The sequence below is a fragment of the Nicotiana tabacum genome, chromosome 14 (genome assembly GCF_000715075.1).
Source record: "Nicotiana tabacum cultivar K326 chromosome 14, ASM71507v2, whole genome shotgun sequence".
Taxonomy (NCBI): domain Eukaryota; kingdom Viridiplantae; phylum Streptophyta; class Magnoliopsida; order Solanales; family Solanaceae; genus Nicotiana; species Nicotiana tabacum.
The window spans coordinates 61,699,984-61,722,430 of NC_134093.1; the positions used below are offsets into that span (position 1 = coordinate 61,699,984).

Sequence of the window (22,447 nt, forward strand, 5' to 3'; positions counted from 1 at the left end):
TCGAGAGAATAATTCATCAATTGTAGGGACAGTTGGACTAGCCAAATCTGATCGCGTACTCAATCAAGGCCATTATGAACAGTGTTGTCAAAAGCGAAAAAGTCTAAAAAGCGCTCTAGGTCTATTTGGGCTTTAAACGCAAAGCGCACTTAAAGTGTGAGCTTTAGTTAAAAAAGGCGCAATGAAGGAAATAAATAAAAATCTATATGTATTTCAAGAACAAAGTAACAAATTCATTTATAATGTTTCCCTTAGCAACTAATACACTTATTTCTGATTATAGTTGTTTTTTAGTGCTGCTTGATTCAAGAGAGAACTCATGGGCAATGAGGCGCACGCCTTAGTACCTTGCCTTACACTGAAGCGCAACTAAAGCGAGGCGAAGCGCCCTCCTTGAGCTTTTCTGAGCTTCAGGACTTAAGCGCACCTTAAATGAGCCTTTGACAACACTGATTATGAAGTCCCGTGAGTGTAAGAGCTACAAACATCTTCTGTTGTTACTCTTGTTGCTTTTCAACACTAGTAAAAACTGGCATCAACTTCTCAATTCTTCCATGACTGCCTGTACTTGTTCCAAGTAAGTAGACATATCCAATTCTTGTTTCTTCAAATTTGTCATCTACAATATCATATCTTAGAAACGAGATATGTCATTAGTGTATAAAGTGTGAGTCTTTTATCAAACTAAATGACATGTCTAGAATGGATGAAACAAGGGCATCAACTTGGAATGACTGTTGCTCGCCGAAAAATTCCAAAGTTCTCAGAATCTATAAGAAATAGTATGCGGAATCACCCCACGAACTTTTGTCAAAATCTGGTCGGAATGTGCTTCACGCGCTAGTGCGTGTGTCAGACGCGCTGCCGAAGTCGAGAATCTTACCGACACGTGGGAGTGCGTGAAGGGGTCTTTGCCGGAGAAACCAACTGGGTTTTGTCGCCTGTGATAAGGGAACCGTGTGGTAGTGTTGGATTTTGCACAAGTGAAGAAAAGGGAGATAATGCAAAACAACCCTTAAAGGTCGCCGGAAATTGAAGCACGACGATTGCTTGGCTGGGTTTTCTTTCCCGGATGTTTTCTTACCTCCTCTTATACCATGTGAGAATTAATGACACAGGAAAATTGTATTATTGATTAATTAAGTGTTTTTACAATACCCCTATTTATATACAATGTTACATAATACTACATAGCTATTTTCTGATGTGGGACAATATATGTTACTACTATCTAACACATACAACTCGCACGTATCAAGCATGTTATATATATATAGTTTGTTCTAGGATTGGTGAAGGACTTGGTGAATATTTCTACAAGCTGATCATTTTACTTTATTATTTCTGTGGATATGTCTCCCGGGAGTATCTTTTCGCTAATGATTTGTCAATTGAATTGTCAATTAATTTCCATATGCTTGGTCCTCTCATAAAGCACTTGGTTCGATGCAATGTGAAGACAACATGGTTATCAAGTTCCATTTGACTAATCTCTCCAAATTTGAGTTCTTTCAATAGTTGCTTGATTCATGAGAGCTCACTAGTTGCCACTGCCATAGCCAGTATTCAACTTCTCCTTCCAATCTTGCAAATATATATATATTTTTTACTTCCCTAAGACACTAAAGTTTCTACATGACCCTCCCCAATCCACATCTGTGTGTCCAACTTTCTGTTCATGTCCTCGATCCTTGTATAGTAGTCCTTTCCCTGGAGCAAATTTTATATATTAAAAAATGCGAATTGTCACAATTTTATGCCGGGGCAATCGACCACATAGCCATTCATCTTATAAGGAGGCTGGTGGAGCAGTATAGGGAGAGGAAGAGCGATTTGCATATGGTACTCATTGATCTGGAGAAAGCACAAAGCCCCAAAGAAAGTTCTATGGAGGTATTTAGAGGCTATAGGTGTTCTTATCGCATATATTAGGACGATTAAGGATATGTATGATGGAGCTATGACCCGGGTAAGAGCAGTCAGAGGAGACTCAGGACACTTTTCAGTCATGATGGGGTTGCACCAGGAATCAGTTCTTAGCCCGTTCTTATTCGCCGTGGCGATGGATGTATTGACATGACATATTCAGGAGAAGGTGCGATGGTGCATGTTTTTTGCAGATGACATAGTGTTGATTGATGAAACGCGAGACGGAGTTAACGCTAGGCTGGATGTTTGGAGACAAACTCTGGAATCTAAAGGTTTCAAGCTGAGCATGACTAAAACCTAATACATGGAGTGCTAGTTTAGTGACGCAACTCATGAAGATGAAGTAGAAATGAGTCTTGATACACAAGTCATCCCTAAGAGGGAAAGTTTCAAGTATCTTGGGTCAGTAATCCAAAGTAACGAAGAGTTTGACGAGGATGTCATACGCTGTATTGGGGCATAATGGATTAAATGAAAGCTTTCTTCCGATGTCTTGTGTGATAAGAATGTGACACCAAGACTTAAAAGGTAAGTTATGCAGAGTAGTGGTTTGACTGATTATGCTGTATGGGATGGAGTGTTCGGCCAGTCAAGAACTCTCATGTCCAGAAGCTGAAGGTAGCAGAAATTAGGATGTTGAGATGGATGTACAGGCATACCAGGATAGATAAATTTAGGGATTAAGATATTTGGTGCAAGGTGCACGTGGGCCCTGTGGAGGACAAGATGTGGGAAGCGAGACTTAGATAGTTCGGACATGTGAAGAGGAGAGGCACAAATGCCGCCGTAAGGAGGTATGAGAGGTTGGCCTTGGAGGGCCCAATGAGAGGTAGAGGTAGGCCGAAGAAGTATTGGAAAGAGGTGATTAGGCAGGACATGGTGCATCTTCAACTTACTGAGGACATGACACTTGATAAGAGCTTGTGGAGGTCGAGGATTAGGTAGAAGGTTAGTAGTAGTAGAGCGTACTTCCCTTCCATTTCGGTAGTTGTAGTATTACTCTAGTTTTTCTTTTTCTTGGATTCTTAGTATTATCTGATGTTGCTGCTATTTCAATTAGTTACTATCTGTAGATTTTTGGGACGAAGAAAAGGCTTTTTGTATTTCTGTGTATTTCTTATATCCCTAAGCAAAGATATTTATACACGCCTATGACTATTTTAGGAAGGAAAATAAATTACAATCAATTTGCAGTCAATTACAATCGATCAAAATAAAATCAAATCTCAATAAGAATCAAATCTTTCCTAATAATTAAGTCAATCAACACTCCCCCTCAAGTTGGTGCAAAGATGTCGCACATGCCCAACTTGCAAACCAGTGTATGAAAAGTCCGTTTGTTGAGACCCTTGGTAAACACATCAGCTAATTATTTTTCCGATGGCACATGAAACAAACCCAAGACACTCGTTGTAATTTTTTCTTTGATGACATGTCGATCAATTTCCACATGCTTTGTTCGGTCATGTTGTACTGGATTATGAGCTATACTGATGGCATCCTTATTGTCACAGTACAAGGAAAGTTTTCCTTTTCCCGACAATCTCAATTCTTCTACTAGCTTTTATAGCCAAAGCAGTTTGCAAACTCCCTGGGCCATAGCTCTATATCTGCCTCCGCACTTGATCTAGCAATTACACTTTGCTTCTTGCTTCTCCAAGTAACTAAGTTTCCTCATGCGAGCGTACAGTAGCCGGATGTAGACCTTCTGTTATCCAGAGATCCAGCCCAATCCGCGTCTCTAAAGGCTTCTATTTTGAGGTGATCATGTTTGGAGAAAAGTAGACCTTTTCCTGGAGCAGACTTTAGATACTGCAAAATGTGAAAGACAACTTGCATATGAGGATCTCAGGGATCATGCATGAAGTGACTCACCAGGCTAACTGAATAGGCTATTTCTGGTCTTGGGAGAGATAAATGAGTCTTCCAACCAACCTTTGATATCTCTCCTTATCAACTGACTCTCCAACTTCGCGTTGTAACTTGTGATTGCTTTCAACGGGCGATTCTGCGGGTCTGCAACCTGTCGTACCAGTTTCTTTTAAGAGATCCAGAACATACTTACTCTGAGAAATAAATATTCCTCTTTTTGATCTAGCAACCTCAATTCCCAAGAAGTACTGCAATTTTTATAGATCCTTGATCTCAAATTCATGTGCTAACAACTTCTTCAATCGGGCCATCTCCTATTTGTCATCTCCTGTCATTACTATGTCATCAACATAAACTATGAGAAGAGTGAGTTTACCCGCCTGATGTCTTATGAAGAGGGTGTGATCAACATTGCTTTGTTGGTAACTAAAGGAGATCATTGCTTTGCAGAATCTGTCAAACCAAGCTCCGGGGGATTGCTTTAGTCCGTACAAGGCTTTCTTCAATCTGCATACCTTTCCTTGACTTTGTGCAGTATCAAATCCAGGAGGAATCTCTATATACACCTCTTCATCTAAGTCTCCATGAAGAAATGCATTCTTCAAACCAAATTGTTGCAAGTCCCAATCAAGATTAGCTGCACAAGACAAAAGAATTCTAATAGTGTTCATCTTAGCAACATGGGCAAATGTCTCTTGATAATCCACACCATAAGTTTGAGTGAATCCCTTAGCCACCAATCTTGCTTTGAATCTTTCAATCGAGCCATCAACTTTATGCTTCACGGTGAAGACCCATTTGCAGCCAACCAACTTTATGTCTGGTGGTGAAGTGACAAGTTCCCAAGTTTTATTTTTTGACATGGCCTTCATTTCTTCAATCATAGCTTGCTTCCATTTAGGATCTGCAAAAGCTTTCCTCCAATTCTGGGGAATAGACACAGAAGAAATAGACAAGGCAAAGGCTCTATAGGAGGGAGACAAAGAATTATAGGAGACAAAATTAGATAAAGGATGTTTGGTGGTGTAAGATCTGACTACTTTTCTGTGAGCAATAGGTCCATCTAACTCATTTGGAAATATAGATAACTCACCAGTATAAGAAGGTTCAGCTTCGGTAGATTGCATGATGGCTTCTTCTGCTCTGTTTTTCCTTGAGTAAGTTTTCAAATCAAGCCTATCCAAACGCCTAATAGTCTCCCCCTGAATTCTTTCTCCAATTTTACTTTCCGCTGTAACAATGTCATCAAGAGGTCTAGTAATGGAACTAGGTAGAATCACCTCTTCCTCCTTACTGCTCTCCCCCTGAAGAGGTGATGAGGTAATACTGAAATAGGGTTCGGATTCTCGAAAAGTAACATTCATGCTAACAAAAGATATCCTAGAGGGAGGATGATAACATTTGTAACCATTCTGTGTCGGAGAATACCCAATGAAAACGCTTTATAGCTCTAGGATCAAGTTTCCCAGAATTTCTAGTGTGGACAAAGTAAACATACCCAAACACCTTTGGAGGAACAGTATATTCATTTTTACCCCTTAAAGCTTCCAGAGGACTTTGAAAATTGAGGGTTTTAAGTGGCATTTTGTTGATAAGATAGGCAGCCACTAAAATAGTTTCCCCCAAATAAGGTTTCGGTAGATTCATGGTGAACATAAGAGATCGTGCTACTTCTAACAAATGCCTATTTTTTCTTTGATCGACCCCATTTTGTGCACTAGTGTAAGGATAACTAGTCTGATGGAATATCCATTTGGACTCTAAATAAGCACCAAATCTTTTATCCATGTATTCGTTGTCATTGTCATTTCTCAAGAATTTTGTTTTGGCATCAAGCTGAGTACAAATCATCTTATGAAATGACTGAAAACAAGAGATACTTCACTTTTGGCTTTCAGCAAATATACCCAAGTCATCCTAGTGCAATAATCAATGAAAGTAACAAACCATCGACTACTAGACAAAGAAACAGTTTGTGCAGGACCCCATACATCAGAATGAATAGTCATAAACGGAGTTGTGCTTCTATTTTCACTCACAGGATAAGAGTTTCTAGTATGCTTGACATATTCACACGCATCACAGAACAAAGATTCAAATTGAGTCTTTGAAAACAAATCGGGATATAACCTCTTCAAAACAAAGAATAATGGGTGTCCTAACCGTCTATGCCGCTGTATTATTTCTTGGTTGACATCCTTACTTTCCCCAAAAAAGGCTTGACCAGAGTTTTGAATTCCATCTAGTATATATAAGTCATTATGCAATCTACCACTGCCAATCATTTTCCCTGTTTGTAGATCCTGAAAAATACAATGATCGGGAAAGAACTCGATTTTACAGTTTAGAGCTTTGGTGATGGCACTAACAGATAAAAGATTGACAGAGAACTCAAGGACATAAAGCACGGATGATAGTTTAATACTAGGAGTACAAACGACAGAACTTGTTCCAGAGATAGGTGTTAAAGAGCCATTGGCTATTTTAACATTATCTCCTTTGAGACACGGAGAATAGTTTTTAATGCCTTTTCTTGCCTGTCATGTGTCTATTTGCACCAGAATCAACAATCCAATAATTAAGGTGAGCAGCAAAGGCAGTACCTGATTGCACATAATTGGATGTGGCAACATTAGCGGAGTCAAGTTTGGCTAGGAGGCGCCGAAAAAGTTAAATTTCATCCGAAGACAAGTTTTTGCCAGAAACCGTCTCCTTGAATGTCTCCATATTTTCTGCCCAATCAGAAGGAAATCTAAAGAAAATTACTCAAAAATAATTTGCCTCGCGGGAAACCAAATATGTCCCGACGGAACCAGAAGGGGTTTGTGTTGCGGACAGCCACCAAGAGAGAGAAAACTCGACCTCTTTGATAAAAACGGAACCCTAGTGTTGCGAGGGTGATAACTCACCTCAAAAAGGCAGCAATGGCCCTGATACCATGTAGATTTTTGAGAAGAAGAAAAGATTTCTTGTGTTTCTGTGTATTTCTTACATCCCTAAGCAAGTGTATTTATACACTAAGTCCTATGACTATTTTAGGAAGGAAAATAAATTACAATTAATTTACAATCAATTACAATCAATCAGAATAATATCAATTCTCAATCAGAATCAAATCTTTCCTAATAATTAAGTCAATCAATACTATCTCGTTGTTTCTACTATTTCTTTTCCTATGACTTTTGACTATTTTTATATTTTAATTTGCTGTACTGTTGTGACTATGGTTGCCTGAGTCGAGGGTCTATTGGAAACAACCCCTCAACACGCACAAGGTAAGAGTTAGATCTGCGTACACACTAGCTTCTCTAGACCACACATATGGCAGTATACTGGGTGTGTTGTACGAATGTCGCATTCCAATGACCGTCACAAGGAGAATCTAAGAATTGACTGACAACCGTCATCTAAAAAGCAATATTAGGTCGAGTCACTGAGGTAATAACTTGCCAACTAACCTCTTATATCTTCTAGTATCACGAAGAGGCTCCCCGTGTGCTAGTGTAAGTCTTAACATTCATATCCATCTGAGTATCAATAGGCCTATCGTTTGTCAATCTTCTCTCCTTTAGAATATCAATGGCTTACTTCATCCGCGAACTTGATCTGGATTGAGCAGCTTCAATACCTAAAAAGTACCTCATCCGACAAAGATCCTATGTATGAAAGTGTTGAAATAAATAATTCGTAAACTTGGTAATTCCCTCCTCATCACTATATGTGATTGCTATATTATCAGCATAGACCGCCAAACATATGCAAAAATCTGGAGCAAAGGGACGATAAAAACAGATTGATTAGCTTCATTGCAAGTCATGCCAAATTCCTAAATGAGTGCAAAATTTTCCAAATTATGCTCCGTGACTGCTTTAAGCCATAAAGTGATCGTCCTAGCTTGCATACTATATTACTGGACTCTCCCTATGCAACTAAACTTAGGTGGTTGCTCGTATGTACTTCATCATCAAAATCCCACGAGGAAATGCATTGTTAATGTCCGGTTGGTAAATAGGCCAATGACGAACAACAACAATAGATTAATAGCCCGTTAGGCCAAGCTTCTCCAAGGCCAAAAGCACTTTTTTTTTCAAAGTTGAGGTGTTTGGCCAAACATCTAGGAAGAAAAAAAAGTGCTTTTTTGTAGAAGTAGAAGCAATTTTTGAGAAGCAGAAAAAAGTAGCTTCTCCTTAAAAACACTTTTTTGAAAAGCGTTTTTGAGAAAAATATACTTAGAAGCAGTTTCTAAAAGCTTGGCTAAACACTAATTGATGCTCATAAATGTTTTTCAAATTGATTAGTCAAGCACAAACTACTTTTCACCAAAAGTACTTTTTAAAAAAGCGCTTTTAGAAAAAAACACTTCTCAAAATAAGTTGATTTTAAAAGCTTGGCCAAACAGGCTAGAAGACTGAACTAAGCAACTTAGCTACGTGAGAAAAAGTATCACCATAGTCAAGTCCAAATATCTGTATATAACGCTCGGGGACGTGCCTTTAGCTTATCAATCAGCCCATTAGGGCCAACCTTCACGGTGCATACCTATAATAGATTTCTCGAAGGTAGAGGACCAAATATCTAGAGTTTAAAGTAGATATTTCCTTGATCATATCTAGCTAGCAATTCAAGCGACTCACAAAGATCGTGCCAAAGTTTCGTTATCTCTAATCCCGCTTTTAAATTCAAGTAATTAATCTCTTAACTTACTCAGAAGTGACGCTGTTCAACAACCACCTAATCAAGTATTCTTTTCAAGTAACACATGATAAATAGACACAGTTAATTGATGGTCATTCAATCAAAAACAAGCAAAACGTAGTTGAACAAATATATTGTAAAAACGGCTTAATTATAAGTAAGCATGGTCAATAATTCACCCTATAATTGATTCCATCAAAACCCTAGAAGAAAGGTTTAGCTACTCATACTAATCTATATTATTATAAAAGCATGAATACAATGTCGGTTTACAAAAATAACCTTATAATATTAAGCAGAATAACTCATAATATAAGGACATAACTGGAATTCTAGATATTAGAGTTATAATCCTATTAGTTTTAGGACATAATACTACACGTTAGGAATCCTACATGATTACCTTTAGGAATCCTATTAGTATAATTACTTTCGGGATGTCTAATTCATATAAAATTGAACAAGTAAATGTCTTTAGCCATATAATCCTATTATTTTTAGGATATACTTCTTAAAAATTCATATTACTAATTTAATTTGAAAATGCATTATAATGTCCTATTACTAATTTAATTTGAGAATGTATTATATTGTCGAAATTCATTTAGAAAATGAGAGCCTATATTATTATAAAAGCATAAATACAATATTAATATACCAAAATAGCCCTAAAATATTAAGCGGAAGAACACATAGGGAAAGGACATAACTGTAATAACCTATTTTTTGGACTACAATACCTTCTATGCTAATTTTTAATATTTAAAATTTTATTTAATAAAATTTTGTCTATTAAATTCTTATTAAAAATATGTAGGAAGGTTTAATAAAATTAATTTCATAAGAATCCTCCGTATTGGCAATGCATTACCACTCCATAATGTCCAATACCAGAAAAAATAATAGTAATATTAAATTGACTGCATAAAGAGTTGAAATTGAGAAAAAGATACCCCCACTTTAATATATTTTTATTTTATATTTAAATTATTTTCTTACTCAAATAATATTTTTTTAATCAAATTTTCATATAATATTGAAAAATACCTAATTATTAAACAACAACTAAGAAAATATTTAAGAATATAAATGTGTGAGAAAGCAAAAAATGGTTGGTAAGAGTCAATACCACTAATGATTCTACAAATATAACGATCTAAATGTGAAATGTCATATCAATCTTTTACTCTTTGAGGATAAAATTTATGGTGGATAAAATTATAATTAAGAAATATTCAAAACAAGAAATGAACTAATATTAAGATCTGAATCAACATAAAATAAATTATTTTTTATGTTAAAATCAAATAATTAATTATTTTACAAGAGAATCCAATTCAATTATTTTTTAAATTCATCATATGAGTAATTCTTATTCAAGTTAAAAAATATCTTAGGGTACATAAATTTATTCCATAAAAAGAGCGTTAGAACACAAAGTAAAAAGGATAGTATATTATTAAGAATCAAAATGATGTACAAGTGTCTGAGGAAGCACAGACAAAGCTAAATCTTAATCAAGAACAAGCTTTCAAGAATATATTATAAAGAGTCGACTTTGGTATAACGTGATTATTCTTTGTAGATGCCTCCGGCGGAAGTGAAATAATATTTCAATGTCATGCATTACTTGCAAATATCATATTAAGAGGCATGACACTATTAGGAATAATAGCCAGTGGTATACCATCAACAATTTTATTGTGAGGCCACCCACGTTAGATTTGGTATACCTCTTCAAACAACTTAAATAACCATCACAACTATATCAAAGCAGAACAATGGTGCTAAATTTATAAGGAAAGCAAAATTGATAATATGGGATGAAGCACTTATGGCTAAGTGTCAAACGATCGAAATAATTGTCCGGAGTTCTAGAGATATATTGGATATTAATGAACCGTTTGGTGGAAAATTAATGGTTTGAGAGGTGATTTCTGTCAAGTACTACCAGTAGTTCCAAAATCGACAAAAGCAGAGACTGTAAAAGCTATCTTACCAAAGTTATACTTCTGGCCTCAAATGAAAAAGATTAAACTGACAAGAAATATAAAGTAAGAACAAATCCAGTATTCATTGTCTTCTTGCTTCGTGTCGGACACGAAGAAGAGCATCCAATAAAAGATGATTTGGTTCTTCCTGAACGCTTGGTTATCAATCACAATGGTAATGGTAGTGCATTTAATAAGAGAAATATTTCTATCATTAGATTTAAACGCAATTCGTGCAAATCGCACGATAGAATTAAAAAGATATCTTAGCCAACAGAAATGAATATATTGATCAATTAAATAAAAGATTGATTGCAAAATTTTATAGTAAAAATAAATATTTTTCAGCTTTTGACTCAACAGAAAATGATACCAATAATTACTACCAAGAAGAATATTTAAATACTTTAATACCAAATGGCCTTCTACTATACATGTTTGTTGTCAAGTTTATTATTTCTTACGTATGTTAGTGTCACCGTATATATAATAGCTAAGTTTAAATTGATCTTCCATTATATATAGGTTGATTTTGAAGAAAAATATGCATGTCATGCTACTGAAAAACTTAGATACGCTGAATAGCTCATGTAATAGCACACAAGTGGTATATTGAAGTTTTGACAATAACGTGCAAAACTTATGATACTGGTCAATGTGCTTCTAAGTATATTCTTATCCCTGAATTCAACTTTCGTCTTCCGAAACTAAGGAATATCCTTTTAAATTTGTGTGAAAATAATTTTTAGTATGTTTATGTTTTGCAAATACAATAAATAAAGCACAAGGACAAACATCCTAAATATTGGACTATATTTACCGCAATATGTTTTCTTGCACGAACAACTGTATGTTGTACCTTCAAAAGGGATATCAAGATCGACAACAAGAATTCTGGTTAAGGCAGAGAACCCAAAGCATTAGGAGGAAACACACACACGAAAAAAATTGTCCACAAAGAAATGTTCGTTAAGATACCATCACATTAAATACTTTTAAACTATAATACATAATTATCTAACTAACATGACAAAATTGATCATTTGTGTATGTTTTGATGATGTTCTTTTATTTTAAATTCATGTATTATGCTAATGTAATAATATTTTTCGACATTTAGATGATTGTTGTATTATTAAACATAAAATTTCTCTCATTAATTAAATTTTATTGTTCCTTCATATAAATGATATTTAAATCATCACGTGCCATTATTAACGTGCAACGCACGTTCGTAGATACTAGTACTAAAAAACACATAAACCATTGTTTGACCAATATCCATAAAAATAAAGATAGAAAAGTAGAGAAAAACTCTTCGATTCATCTTTGTGGAATGGACTTGAGGTTCTTTCAAGCTCAATTTGCTTCAACAATGGTGTTCCTTGCCTTCTCAGGCCAAGAATGCGGCTGAAATAAGGGTTAGAAGCTTTTATATCACATCCCTGAGCCAAATGACTAAGTTGCCTCTCAAGATAAAATGCAGACGAATTTGTACTGGTGCTATAGCTATACTTCGCACAGGATCTGGTTGAAATTCCAGATTTTCCTCTGCTTTTCCTGTGCTATGGGAAGTTACTTCACTGCTTGGGTCACAATTTTTCTGTACTTTTCCTGTGCTATAGGCAATTACTTCACTGCCTGGGGTCACAATTTTTTTTATTTCTTCAGAAATTGCCTTTTAGCTTCATTCTCACTCAAATTATCTCTATTTTTCACTTTTGGCTTCCTACATACAAACTTCAACCATTAAGCTCAATTTATCATATTTCAACCTTTAAGCACCAAAAAAACACATTAAAATGTAAATATAGCATATTATCAGTAGTCGTAAAAGGAGTTTTACTTTGATAATCACTCGAAAGATAACAATATCTAGTATGGTTATCATATCCACAAGCATCACAAAACAAATATTCAAACACAGTCCTATTAAACAAACTAAGATATAACATCTTCAAACCAAAAATATTGGGTGCCCTAATCGTCTATTCTGCTCTATTATTGTTTGATTGACATCCTTATTTCCTCCAAAAAAAAAAGTTTGACCAGAGTCTCCAATTCCATCAAATATGCATAAGCCATCTTGCAATCTACCACAACAATCATTTTCAACAACAATAACAACAAACCCAGTGTAATTCTACGAGTGGGGTCTTGGGAGGGTAGTGTGTACGCTGACCTTACCCCTAACTTGAGTAGGTAGAGAGGTTGTTTCCAGTAGACCCTAGGCTCAGGAAAGATAAAAAGAAAGGAGTAACAACATCCAGCAACACTAGCAAATCAATCAGAAAATCGAAGCGAAAGAAACAATAATAATAATAGAAATCTAAGAATAACAAAATACAAGACTAACACTAAGTAGTACTCTAATACTACTGGTATGAACAAAGAAACGCTCGGCTACCTAACCTTCTATCTTAATTCTCGATTTTCACACCTTTGTATCAAGGGTCATGTGCTTGGTAAGCTGGAGCATCGCCGTATCTTGCCTAATCAGCTCTTCCCAATACTTCTCCGGCCTACCTCTACCTCTCCTTAGGCCCTCCAAGGCCAACCTCTCACACCTCCTTATTGGTGCATTTGTGCCTCTCCTCTTCACATGCCCGAACCATCTAAGTCTCGTTTCCCGTATCTTGTCCTACATAGGGGTCACGCTCACCTTGTAATGAATGCCTTTATTCCTAGTTTTATCTATCCTAGTATGCCCACACATCCATCTCAACATCCTCATTACTGCTACCTTCATCTTCTGAACATGAGAGTTCTTGAATGGCCAACACTTGGCCCCATACAACATAGTCGGTCTGACCACCACTTTGTAGAACTTAACTTTAAGTTTTGGTGGCACATTCTTATCACACAAAACACTGGAAGTGAGCCTCCATTTTATCCACTCTGCCCCAATACGATGTGTAACATCCTCGTCAATCTCCCCATTCCCTTATATAACTGACCTAAGGTACTTGAAACTTTCTCTGCTAGGGATGACTTGTGAATCAAGCCTCACGTCCCCGTCTGCTTCCCGAGTCACACCACTGAACTTGCACTCGAAGTATTCAGTCTTGGTCCTGCTCAACATGAAACCTTTAGACTCCAGGGTCTGCCTCTAAACCTCCAAACTCGCGTTGGCACCATCTCACGTCTCGTCAATCAATACAATGTCACAATGCAATCCCTTTCTCTGATTGAAAATCTTGAAAAACATAATGATCAAAGAAGAATTTGATTTTACAGTTTAGATATTTGGTGATAAAGCTAACATATAACAGGTTAAGAGGAAACTCAACTACTTGGAGAACATATTATGACTATAATAGTTTCGATGAACAGTCACTCACTTTTGACAATTATATGATTCCAGATATGTTCTAGAGACCGGAGTTAGAGAGCCATTGGTTATTCTAGCATAATTTCTTTTTGAGACATTGGGAGTTGTTTTGAAAGCCCTTAAAAGAGCTTGTCATGTATCTATTCGCGCCATAATCAATAATCCAAGAATTAGGTGAACATTAAAGGGAATACCTTATTGCACATAATTGGATGTTGCATAGAAGGATAGTCAAGTTTGGTCAGGAGTCGGTGAAGATGCTAAATTTCACTGAAGACAGTTTCTCCATTAGTAGATTCCCTGGATGTCTCAACATATCTGCAATATTAGGCAGACCTCTTGATGTAGCTCCCAGCATGTCTCCTTTGTATACTTTGGCTTTCCACAACAATCACATTGCAAGTGATCTTTATTAGAAGTGATTGTCCTTACTTGCTCATGAGATACAATTAACCTAGATTTCTCGATTAGTTTTGAATAAACCATGACATCAGGTTGGCTCTCTTTCTGTTGAATATAGGAGTATGTATTCTCAAGAGAAGGTAGAATTTACCAAGAACATCAACCCTAATCTGATCATACTCTTGGTTCAAACTGGCTAGAAAATTATAGACCCTTTCCTTTCCAACAAATTTTTAAAAAAAGAACTGCATCATTAGTACACTTTGCTTGGAGGTCTTGATAGTAGTCTATCTCCTACCATAACCCACTTAATTCGCACTAATAATCAATGATAGTCAACTGACCTTGAATTCTAGAGATTAATCAGCTTGAATATGTGATAGTCAACTCACCTTGAATCTAGAGAACTACATTATTAGTACATTTTGCTTGGGCATCATTTGCTTTACGAGATTACTTGCACTTAGTTGAATTTCAAATCTTTTTATCAGTGACAAGCAATAAATACTGTTTAGAAATTAGAGGGTGCATTGTATTTAAAAGTCATTTCATAACAAGTGCTCCAGTAATATAACCAAACAATTTTCTCGTTTTAATAAAAAACAAACAAGATACCAAGCAAAATACGTACCGGCCCATCTAGTTTTACAACACTAATGTGTGAAAGAGAAGTATCATCTACTGCCTTTGTGTCTCCATAGTTTGAACAAATAATAGTCTACTTTTTTTCAAGAATCTGAAGAAACACCTTTCATACCTGAATTTCATAGAAGTAAAAGAAACAGCAAATCTCTCGCTGAAAAGGAATTTGACATGCTGGAATCCTACTTCTGGTGCTCGGAAATTGTTGGAATATGAATCGGTAGGCTCGGAATAGGCCAGCAAAACCACAGAGTGAAAATCTCACTTAAAAGGTCGCCGGCAAGTGGTCTACTCGCTGACACGTGGGACTTACCCCTCGCCCGAGTAGGGGCTATCAGCGGCGCGTGACGGTGCGTGAGACGTCCTTTAACGAAGCTACTTATTTGGGTTTGGTTGTTGTTGCCTGAGGAAGCCTCTGCTAGTGTTAGTTTTTTCACACCACCAACAAAATCGTCTTTTAATGCGTACAACTACCGTGTAGGAGAAAAACCTCGGTCTTTTAAGACAAAAAGGATCCCTAGTGTTATAGCGAGAGAAACCTTTCTTCAAAAGGTAGCAATGATTCTGATATGGTGATACCATGTTGAAGTGTGTTACTATATCAACTAAAAGTTTGAGCTATTAGAGAGCAAACTTTTATTTACTTAATTTTGCCTTAAAACTATTTTTTCTCTTAGTTATGCTATTGTGTTGAGAGGGGTAAGGATATAATTTCCAATGAACAATCTCATCAGAGTTTGAACAGTTAAAATAGAGAAGATAAATATTATGGTGTATTATCACACTACAAAAAGTGCAGATAGAAACCCCAAATTGATTTTTTCAGCACGGAAGGTAAGAAAATTGGAAAACAGCTCCGGTCGATTTTTCATCAAAGATATCCAAGTGCACCTCGAATGACCAATGAAATTAACAAAGCAGTAGAAGTCCAAAATAGATCTGACTTTGACTAGGATCCAAATGTCTGAATGAACAAAGGAGAAATGAGATATTGCCCGATTATCATGACATCAGTGGATGGGGGAGCGATTATACTTACCGAGCTAACACGGCTTACATTCTAAACTAGACAAGTGAGACAAAGCAGATACGACTTTTTTGAAGATTTGATTATCTAGGATGTCCCAATCATCTATGTAATGGATCGGGTAAATCAATAATAGGACAAGCTATGGACGAAGAACAGGTTATGGACGACTTAGGAAGGCTAAGGTAATAAAGTCCGTATGATTCAAAGCCAATTGCCAAGTATTCGCCTGTGCTACATTTCTATATGACAAGAGTTATTGAAGGTCACTAAGCAGTTAAGTGTTTGGGATAAACAATTAATGTCTATGATATTAAAAGGACAATCAGGAACATAAAGAACTGAATTCAAAGTTAAGAAGAATGTAGGCTAGCTCGATTTATTCCGGGATGGTTTAAGATCCATCAACCAATGTGATTGTTGGAAGAGATTGAGAATAAGAAATAGTAGAATAAAAATATTCATTAATAGAAATATGATCAGATGCACCAAAGACGGAGAGACACAAGCCATCTGATTACCTATCTGAGTAACAAAAGCTATCTCAGAAGATGTCTGTTAAGCTTTTTCTCAATATAATCAGGTGAAGAAAATATCTGCTCGTTCAAAGTATTGGATCCTAGTTTGTTTCAATCAAGTTTCTGAAATCCTCGTGACATATTGTTGGATCACCGAAAGTTTTCACAAATAATCTCCAGAAATTGACAAGCTGTCCCAAGAGAGTACCTCATGAAACTACACCAAATTAGCCAGAAAACTTGGCAGGAAAAGGACTGAACAGTATCGTACCTTAGAAAGATGACCAGAAATCACCTGGAAGGACTTGAAAATGACCGAACTTGCCAGAAAATGTCGTTGGAAAGTTTTGACTTGTCAGAAAATGCTCAAATCTGGTCGGAAAATTCCGAATAATTGACAGGCAGACTTGTGACCATTAGTTGACCCCTATTGTACGAGGCTGTTTTGATATTTGGAACTGAGGGAATTCATCATTCTTTCTCTTTCTTTCTATATAGTCTGCCTTTTCTTCACCCTTCAGCATAAACGGCCTAGACTGGTTTTGATTGTTTCTCAGAAGCAATTCATTAATTGTTCAACATTAGCAAATACATTAACAGTTTAAGTAAAGGCATTATGTAGGCTCTGAGTTGTATATACTCTTTATTCAGATGCTTTTCGTAATGCTCTGGCCTTCTGAATAATTGTGTTGGTGCCACTGATATTTTATTAGGGCTCATGTACTTTATTAGATCCAGGCGTTGATACTTTCTTCATTCTTCAGCATCTTATTCCAATTTCATCGGTTACAGATGACCGACCATGTAATGAAGGATGTTGTGTCTCCTGTTTTGTGAACCTTTCCTCCAATACTGTCACGCCCCAAAACCGAGGAGCGCGACCGGCGCTCAACCGAGTGAACCCGACTGAGCAAGCCTGTTATATTTCATTCTACCCAAATTCATTCGTGAATAAAGAGGAGATGTGCTCCGTTAATCAAATACTGAAGTGATTTCATTAACCGCTTCCATTTCATTCCCATTAACAACATCATTCAATATTTTCAAAATAGTACGAGTTTATAGATTTAATAAAAAACATGTTGCCAAATACCAAAAGTTCTAATCCAATTCCCAACATCAAATACCACCCACAACCTCTCTACAGAGCCTCTAAGTACAACTGAAGAGTAATATGGAAATGCCGGCAACAAGGCCCCGACTATACCTCAACCATAAAGTACATGAGAAAAAAAAGATACATGACCCCGAAATGAAGTGGGGCTCACCAAATCAGCTGAAAGGAGTGTACTGCTATCACTGATCAATGCCACCTGCTGTAGAACCACCTGCATCCATTAAAGATGCAGCGCCCCCGGCAAAAGGGACGTTAGTACTGTCGAATAGCACTAGTATGTATAGCTAGAAATCCTCTTTCAAAATAGAATGCCCATATGATCTATATGTGGAACACATAATATAATGTAATTGAAACAACCTGTACAAACAAGGACAACAAAAGGGGCATCTATTGTCTGCATTAATAATGTGTCTCATTAGACCGTCCTTGGTGTTCTCATATCATATTATATACTTATGCGTTTCATAGACCGTCCATAGTGTTTATTCATACCGTACATCTATACCTCTTATACACAATGCACCTATGCGTTTCAAAGACCGTCCACAAGATTTCATATCACAATGGATTTCATAACACAATATACCTATGCGTTCATAGACCGTCCACAGGATTTCATATCACAATGTACCTATGCGTTCATAGACCGTCCACAAGATTTCATAACACAATGTACCTATGCGTTTCATAGACCGTCCACAGGATTTCATAACACAATATACCTATGCGTTCATAGACCATCCACAAGATTTCATAACACAATATACATATGCGTTTCATAGACCGTCCACAGGATTTCATAACACAATGTACCTATGCGTTTCATAGACCGTCCACAGGATTTCATAACACAATATACCTATGCGTTTCATAGACCGTCCATAGGGTTTCATAACACATTGGAAACAAAAGTACAAATACGTACATCTCATAACCTTTCACACCACATATCACCTAATCCGTACTTTCAACCACTTACTATATTATTATTCCATTGGCTCTCTTGGCCATACATATGATTCTTTATTCATAGCGCAATGGCCGTATTTCATATTCCACACTTTCATTTCTTCCTTTTCATAGATCATCATCATAATTATCAACAAGTAGAATATTCCGGAAATCACAACTTTAAATTCATTAGTAATGAAGGCTTTAAACACAATCGATTTCTTTCCAATAAATGGAGTAAAATGATTGGCAATCGAAGTACAAGTTAAAATCATATACAATTTCCACTCACGAATATGTAAGAACGCAAAACACATTGATAATTACTTACAAAACATAGCATTAGCTAAAATAGCCACATATGGGCATCACTTGAGTTCATAAACTTTTAGCCGATTATATTGTCGAAGTCAATTTTGGAATAGTTGAGTCAAAGCTCATTTCATAATCTTTCTCATATTATTTCATTTCATTGGCACCATTGGTCACAAGTATAACTTTCACTATTGGCACGTTGGCCACACTTTATATTCCTAATTTACTGATTTCACTTCCAACCATCTTTATAGGTTATCAACAATAAGAGATTCCCAATCAAGACTTTAGGTACATATATGAGCAATTAAGAGTCATAAAAATATTGAGATTTTCTCACACAATTTGGCATACTAGCTTTCATTTGAAATACGATTCAAGCCACCACATTTTAATACGCAACCCATACTTTGCAACTCACGAAAACATTATGGAATTCAATTCCAAGAGAGAAAGTTTAGCCAACATACCTCAATTGAGCTTTCCTTAAATTACTACAACGTTCCAGAAATTCTAGCAATCCCAATCTATTTGAGACATAACAAAATTGAACCATAATTAGGAAGAGGTCTCAGCTCATTTGAGCATTTTATCAAACACTAAGTGTGGATTAAGGTTCAAGGCCCTTTTATAGAGGATTCCATCATCCCACAACCCAATCTTTACCATTTTTAGCTCAACAATCTTTCTACACCCTTTGATAACACATGCATGTAAAATAAACAACCCTCTTGCCCAGAAATTATCTTGCTTATTACCCATTTCTAGACAAAATTCGAAATTGAAGGTTAGGGTGTAGAATCTTACCTCTAGGATGAAGACCTAGTGAGTTTCCCTCCTTAATCTTCCAAAACTTGAGCAAGAATTGAAGAATCAATTATTGAGGAACACCTTCTCACTCTAGGGCACTCTCTCTCACTCTAAAATATCAGATTATACCTAAAAAATGACCCAAAGAGTGTATTTAACGAAATAGGGTCGGGTTTTAAAACCCAAAAATGAAGCTCCGGAACAGGTTCTGCGGTCGCATATGCGGTCATGCGACCGCATAATGGTTATGCGGAATGCATATCGGTCGCATAATTGGTGTCCAAAATGACCAAAAATCTGCCCGAGTCTGCGGTCACTATGCGGTCCGCATAACTGTTCTGCGGTCGCATAGTACACCACATAACAGTTATGCGGTCGCATAGTCGACCGCATAATTGCTTCCAACTGACCCAATTAACTGCCTCACTCTGCGGCCATTATGTGGTCCGCAGAGTGATTCTGCGGTCGCATAATGGACCGCAAAAATGCACTTTTCCACCAAAAGTTTTCCTTTACTTTCCTCTACAATCCTCAAACACGTAATCCTAGTCCGGCACCATGAAACATTATTTTCTTTGCAAATTTTACTGGGCTTTACACTCAAGTTCTTCAAAATTTTCCGGGGTGTTACAAATACTATTCCACTAATGGCATCAAACGGGTTTACTTTGCCAAACGTTGAAAGCTGAGTGTGTTATTTTCTTGTGAAAGGTAAGTTGATTAACATCTTCTGCATCCAAATTATGTTAAATAGAATAAGCTGGAGGAAGTGGTGTCATCGTAATTTTCCAAATCCTAAGGTTTTATTGCTTATTTATTTCTGAGTCATTCTTTTTGTTTGTCTCATTTTGTACTGTCCTGCGTGAAATGTTCCAGAAATCAAATCCTCCTGGAGCTGCAGGGAGCAGTCTTGCCTTAGAGACGATTTTGCAACATGCTTCTTCTCTAGAGTTCAGACCTTACAGGTGCTGTTTTCTCTATCTTTTAATTAATTAGAGATATGGCATTGATAGAAGGGGAGTCTTAGAGCAACGGTAAAGTTGTTTCCCTATGACCTATAGGGAAACAACGGTACAATTAGATAGGTCACGGTTTCGAGCCGTAGAATGCCACTAATGATTCATTAGGTGGGCTGCCTACATCACACCCCTTGGGTGCGTCCCTTCCCCGGACCCTGCGTGAATGCAGGATGCTTCGTGCACGAGGCTGCCCCCTAGAGATATGACATTGATACTATTTTGTCTTTACCATAACTAGTGTTAGAGCGCGCGCGATGCGCGGATATGTGTATATGTACGACTTTCTCATCATAATTCTAATTATAAGTCTTATATTTTTATATTTTCCCACAAATTTATATTTTATTTCTTTTTTGTTTCTTGCTTATCTAATTGTATTATCCATTACATAATATTATTAAATTGTCATATGAATTTTTAATTAAGTATCAATTTAATATAATACAATGAATATAATTTTGTATTACTCTTGAAATTTAACTTGGCTTTATCCTGTATGACTTTCTCATAATAATTTTGATATGTAAATTTATCAATAATATTTTCGAGTATTATTTATTGACTTAATTTTATCAAATAAATTTAAAATGTAGATATAATCACATTATATCTATTCTCCTCTTTATACATTAGTTTTTGTTCTACAATAGTTTAATTTTTTTTCATTTAGTGTTTATTTATAATACGAATATGATTATTATAATTTTCTAAATGGATGGTGTTGAATTAGTTCAAAGGTTAAATGGAGAAGTTCTTTTAATATATGTGATAAATCTATTAATAATTGTAATAATTATTATTTTTGTATTATTTTCAATAAGAAATTAAATTAAATTTTCTTCCCGTTTGTACTTAATATACTAGGTATGTTGTTGTTGTCTGTACTTAATATTAAAGTTTATTTTTTTTATTAAGATTACTACATAAGAAGTTAAATTATATCTTTATATATTTTACTTATTTGTTGAAATTATTGTTTATGTTTTTGTCTTTAGTTTTATCTTTTCCATATAGCATATAGCATGACCATATGCATTATTATTATTGAAAAACGTTGTCATCTAAAAAATAAATTAGTCTTATTATTTTATATATCTCTACATTGAAGTTATATATTTATATATCTTTTTTTAAAAATAATTTTTGAATCTCCAAATTTGTTGAAGTTTTGTACTAAAATTTGACACTTGTTAAAGTTTTGTTGTTACACTTGGCATTATCACATTGATTTGCGTCTCCTATTCTATATGGATAAATAGATATTTTTGTTTCTTTATTTTAAAATAATTTTTTAACTCCAACTTAAAACTACTCGCCCAATTTGAATTGGCAATTTTAAAAAAAAATTTAATTTCGTTTTTTATTTTAAAATAATTTTTTAACTCCAACTTAAAACTACTCCCCCAATTTGAATTGGCGTTTTTAATTTTTTTTTTAATTTCGTTTTTTTATTTTAAAATAATTTTAAAACTCCAAACTACTCTCCAATTTGGATAGGTAATTTTTTTATTTATATATTTTCGTTTTTTATTATAAACTAATTTTAAAACTCTAACTTTTTTGGAGCTTTGTCCTAAAAATCTACATTTATCATCTTATGGTTATGCAACTTGGCATCATATAATTATTTTACTTATAACTACTCCCCAATTTAAATTGGTCGTTTTTTATTTTTTCTTATTTTCGTTTTTTTATCGTAAAATAATTTTAAAACTCCAATTTGAAACTACTCCCCAATTTGAATTGGTAGTTTTTTATTTTTTCTTATTTTCGATTTTTATTATAAATAATTTTAAAACTCCAACGTTTTTGGAGCTTTGCCCTA

General features: G+C 35.6%; 1 protein-coding gene across 8 annotated transcripts in view; it reads left to right on the top strand.

Moving 5' to 3' along the window:
* LOC107770686 (eIF-2-alpha kinase GCN2) overlaps positions 1–22,447 on the top strand; it is a 71,721-nt gene that overhangs the window by 45,861 nt on the left and 3,413 nt on the right. For 7 of the 8 annotated variants that reach the window (XR_012698677.1, XM_075229598.1, XM_075229597.1 and 4 more), the window contains one exon: positions 20,480–20,568. The exons of the other annotated variant lie outside the window; for it this stretch is intronic. Coding sequence is in view for 6 of the 7 variants with exons in the window: in XM_075229598.1 (XP_075085699.1) it covers positions 20,480–20,568 (89 nt within the window). In the remaining variant the exon portion in view is untranslated. The remainder of the gene's footprint in view (positions 1–20,479; positions 20,569–22,447) is intronic. 8 annotated transcript variants of the gene reach the window in all.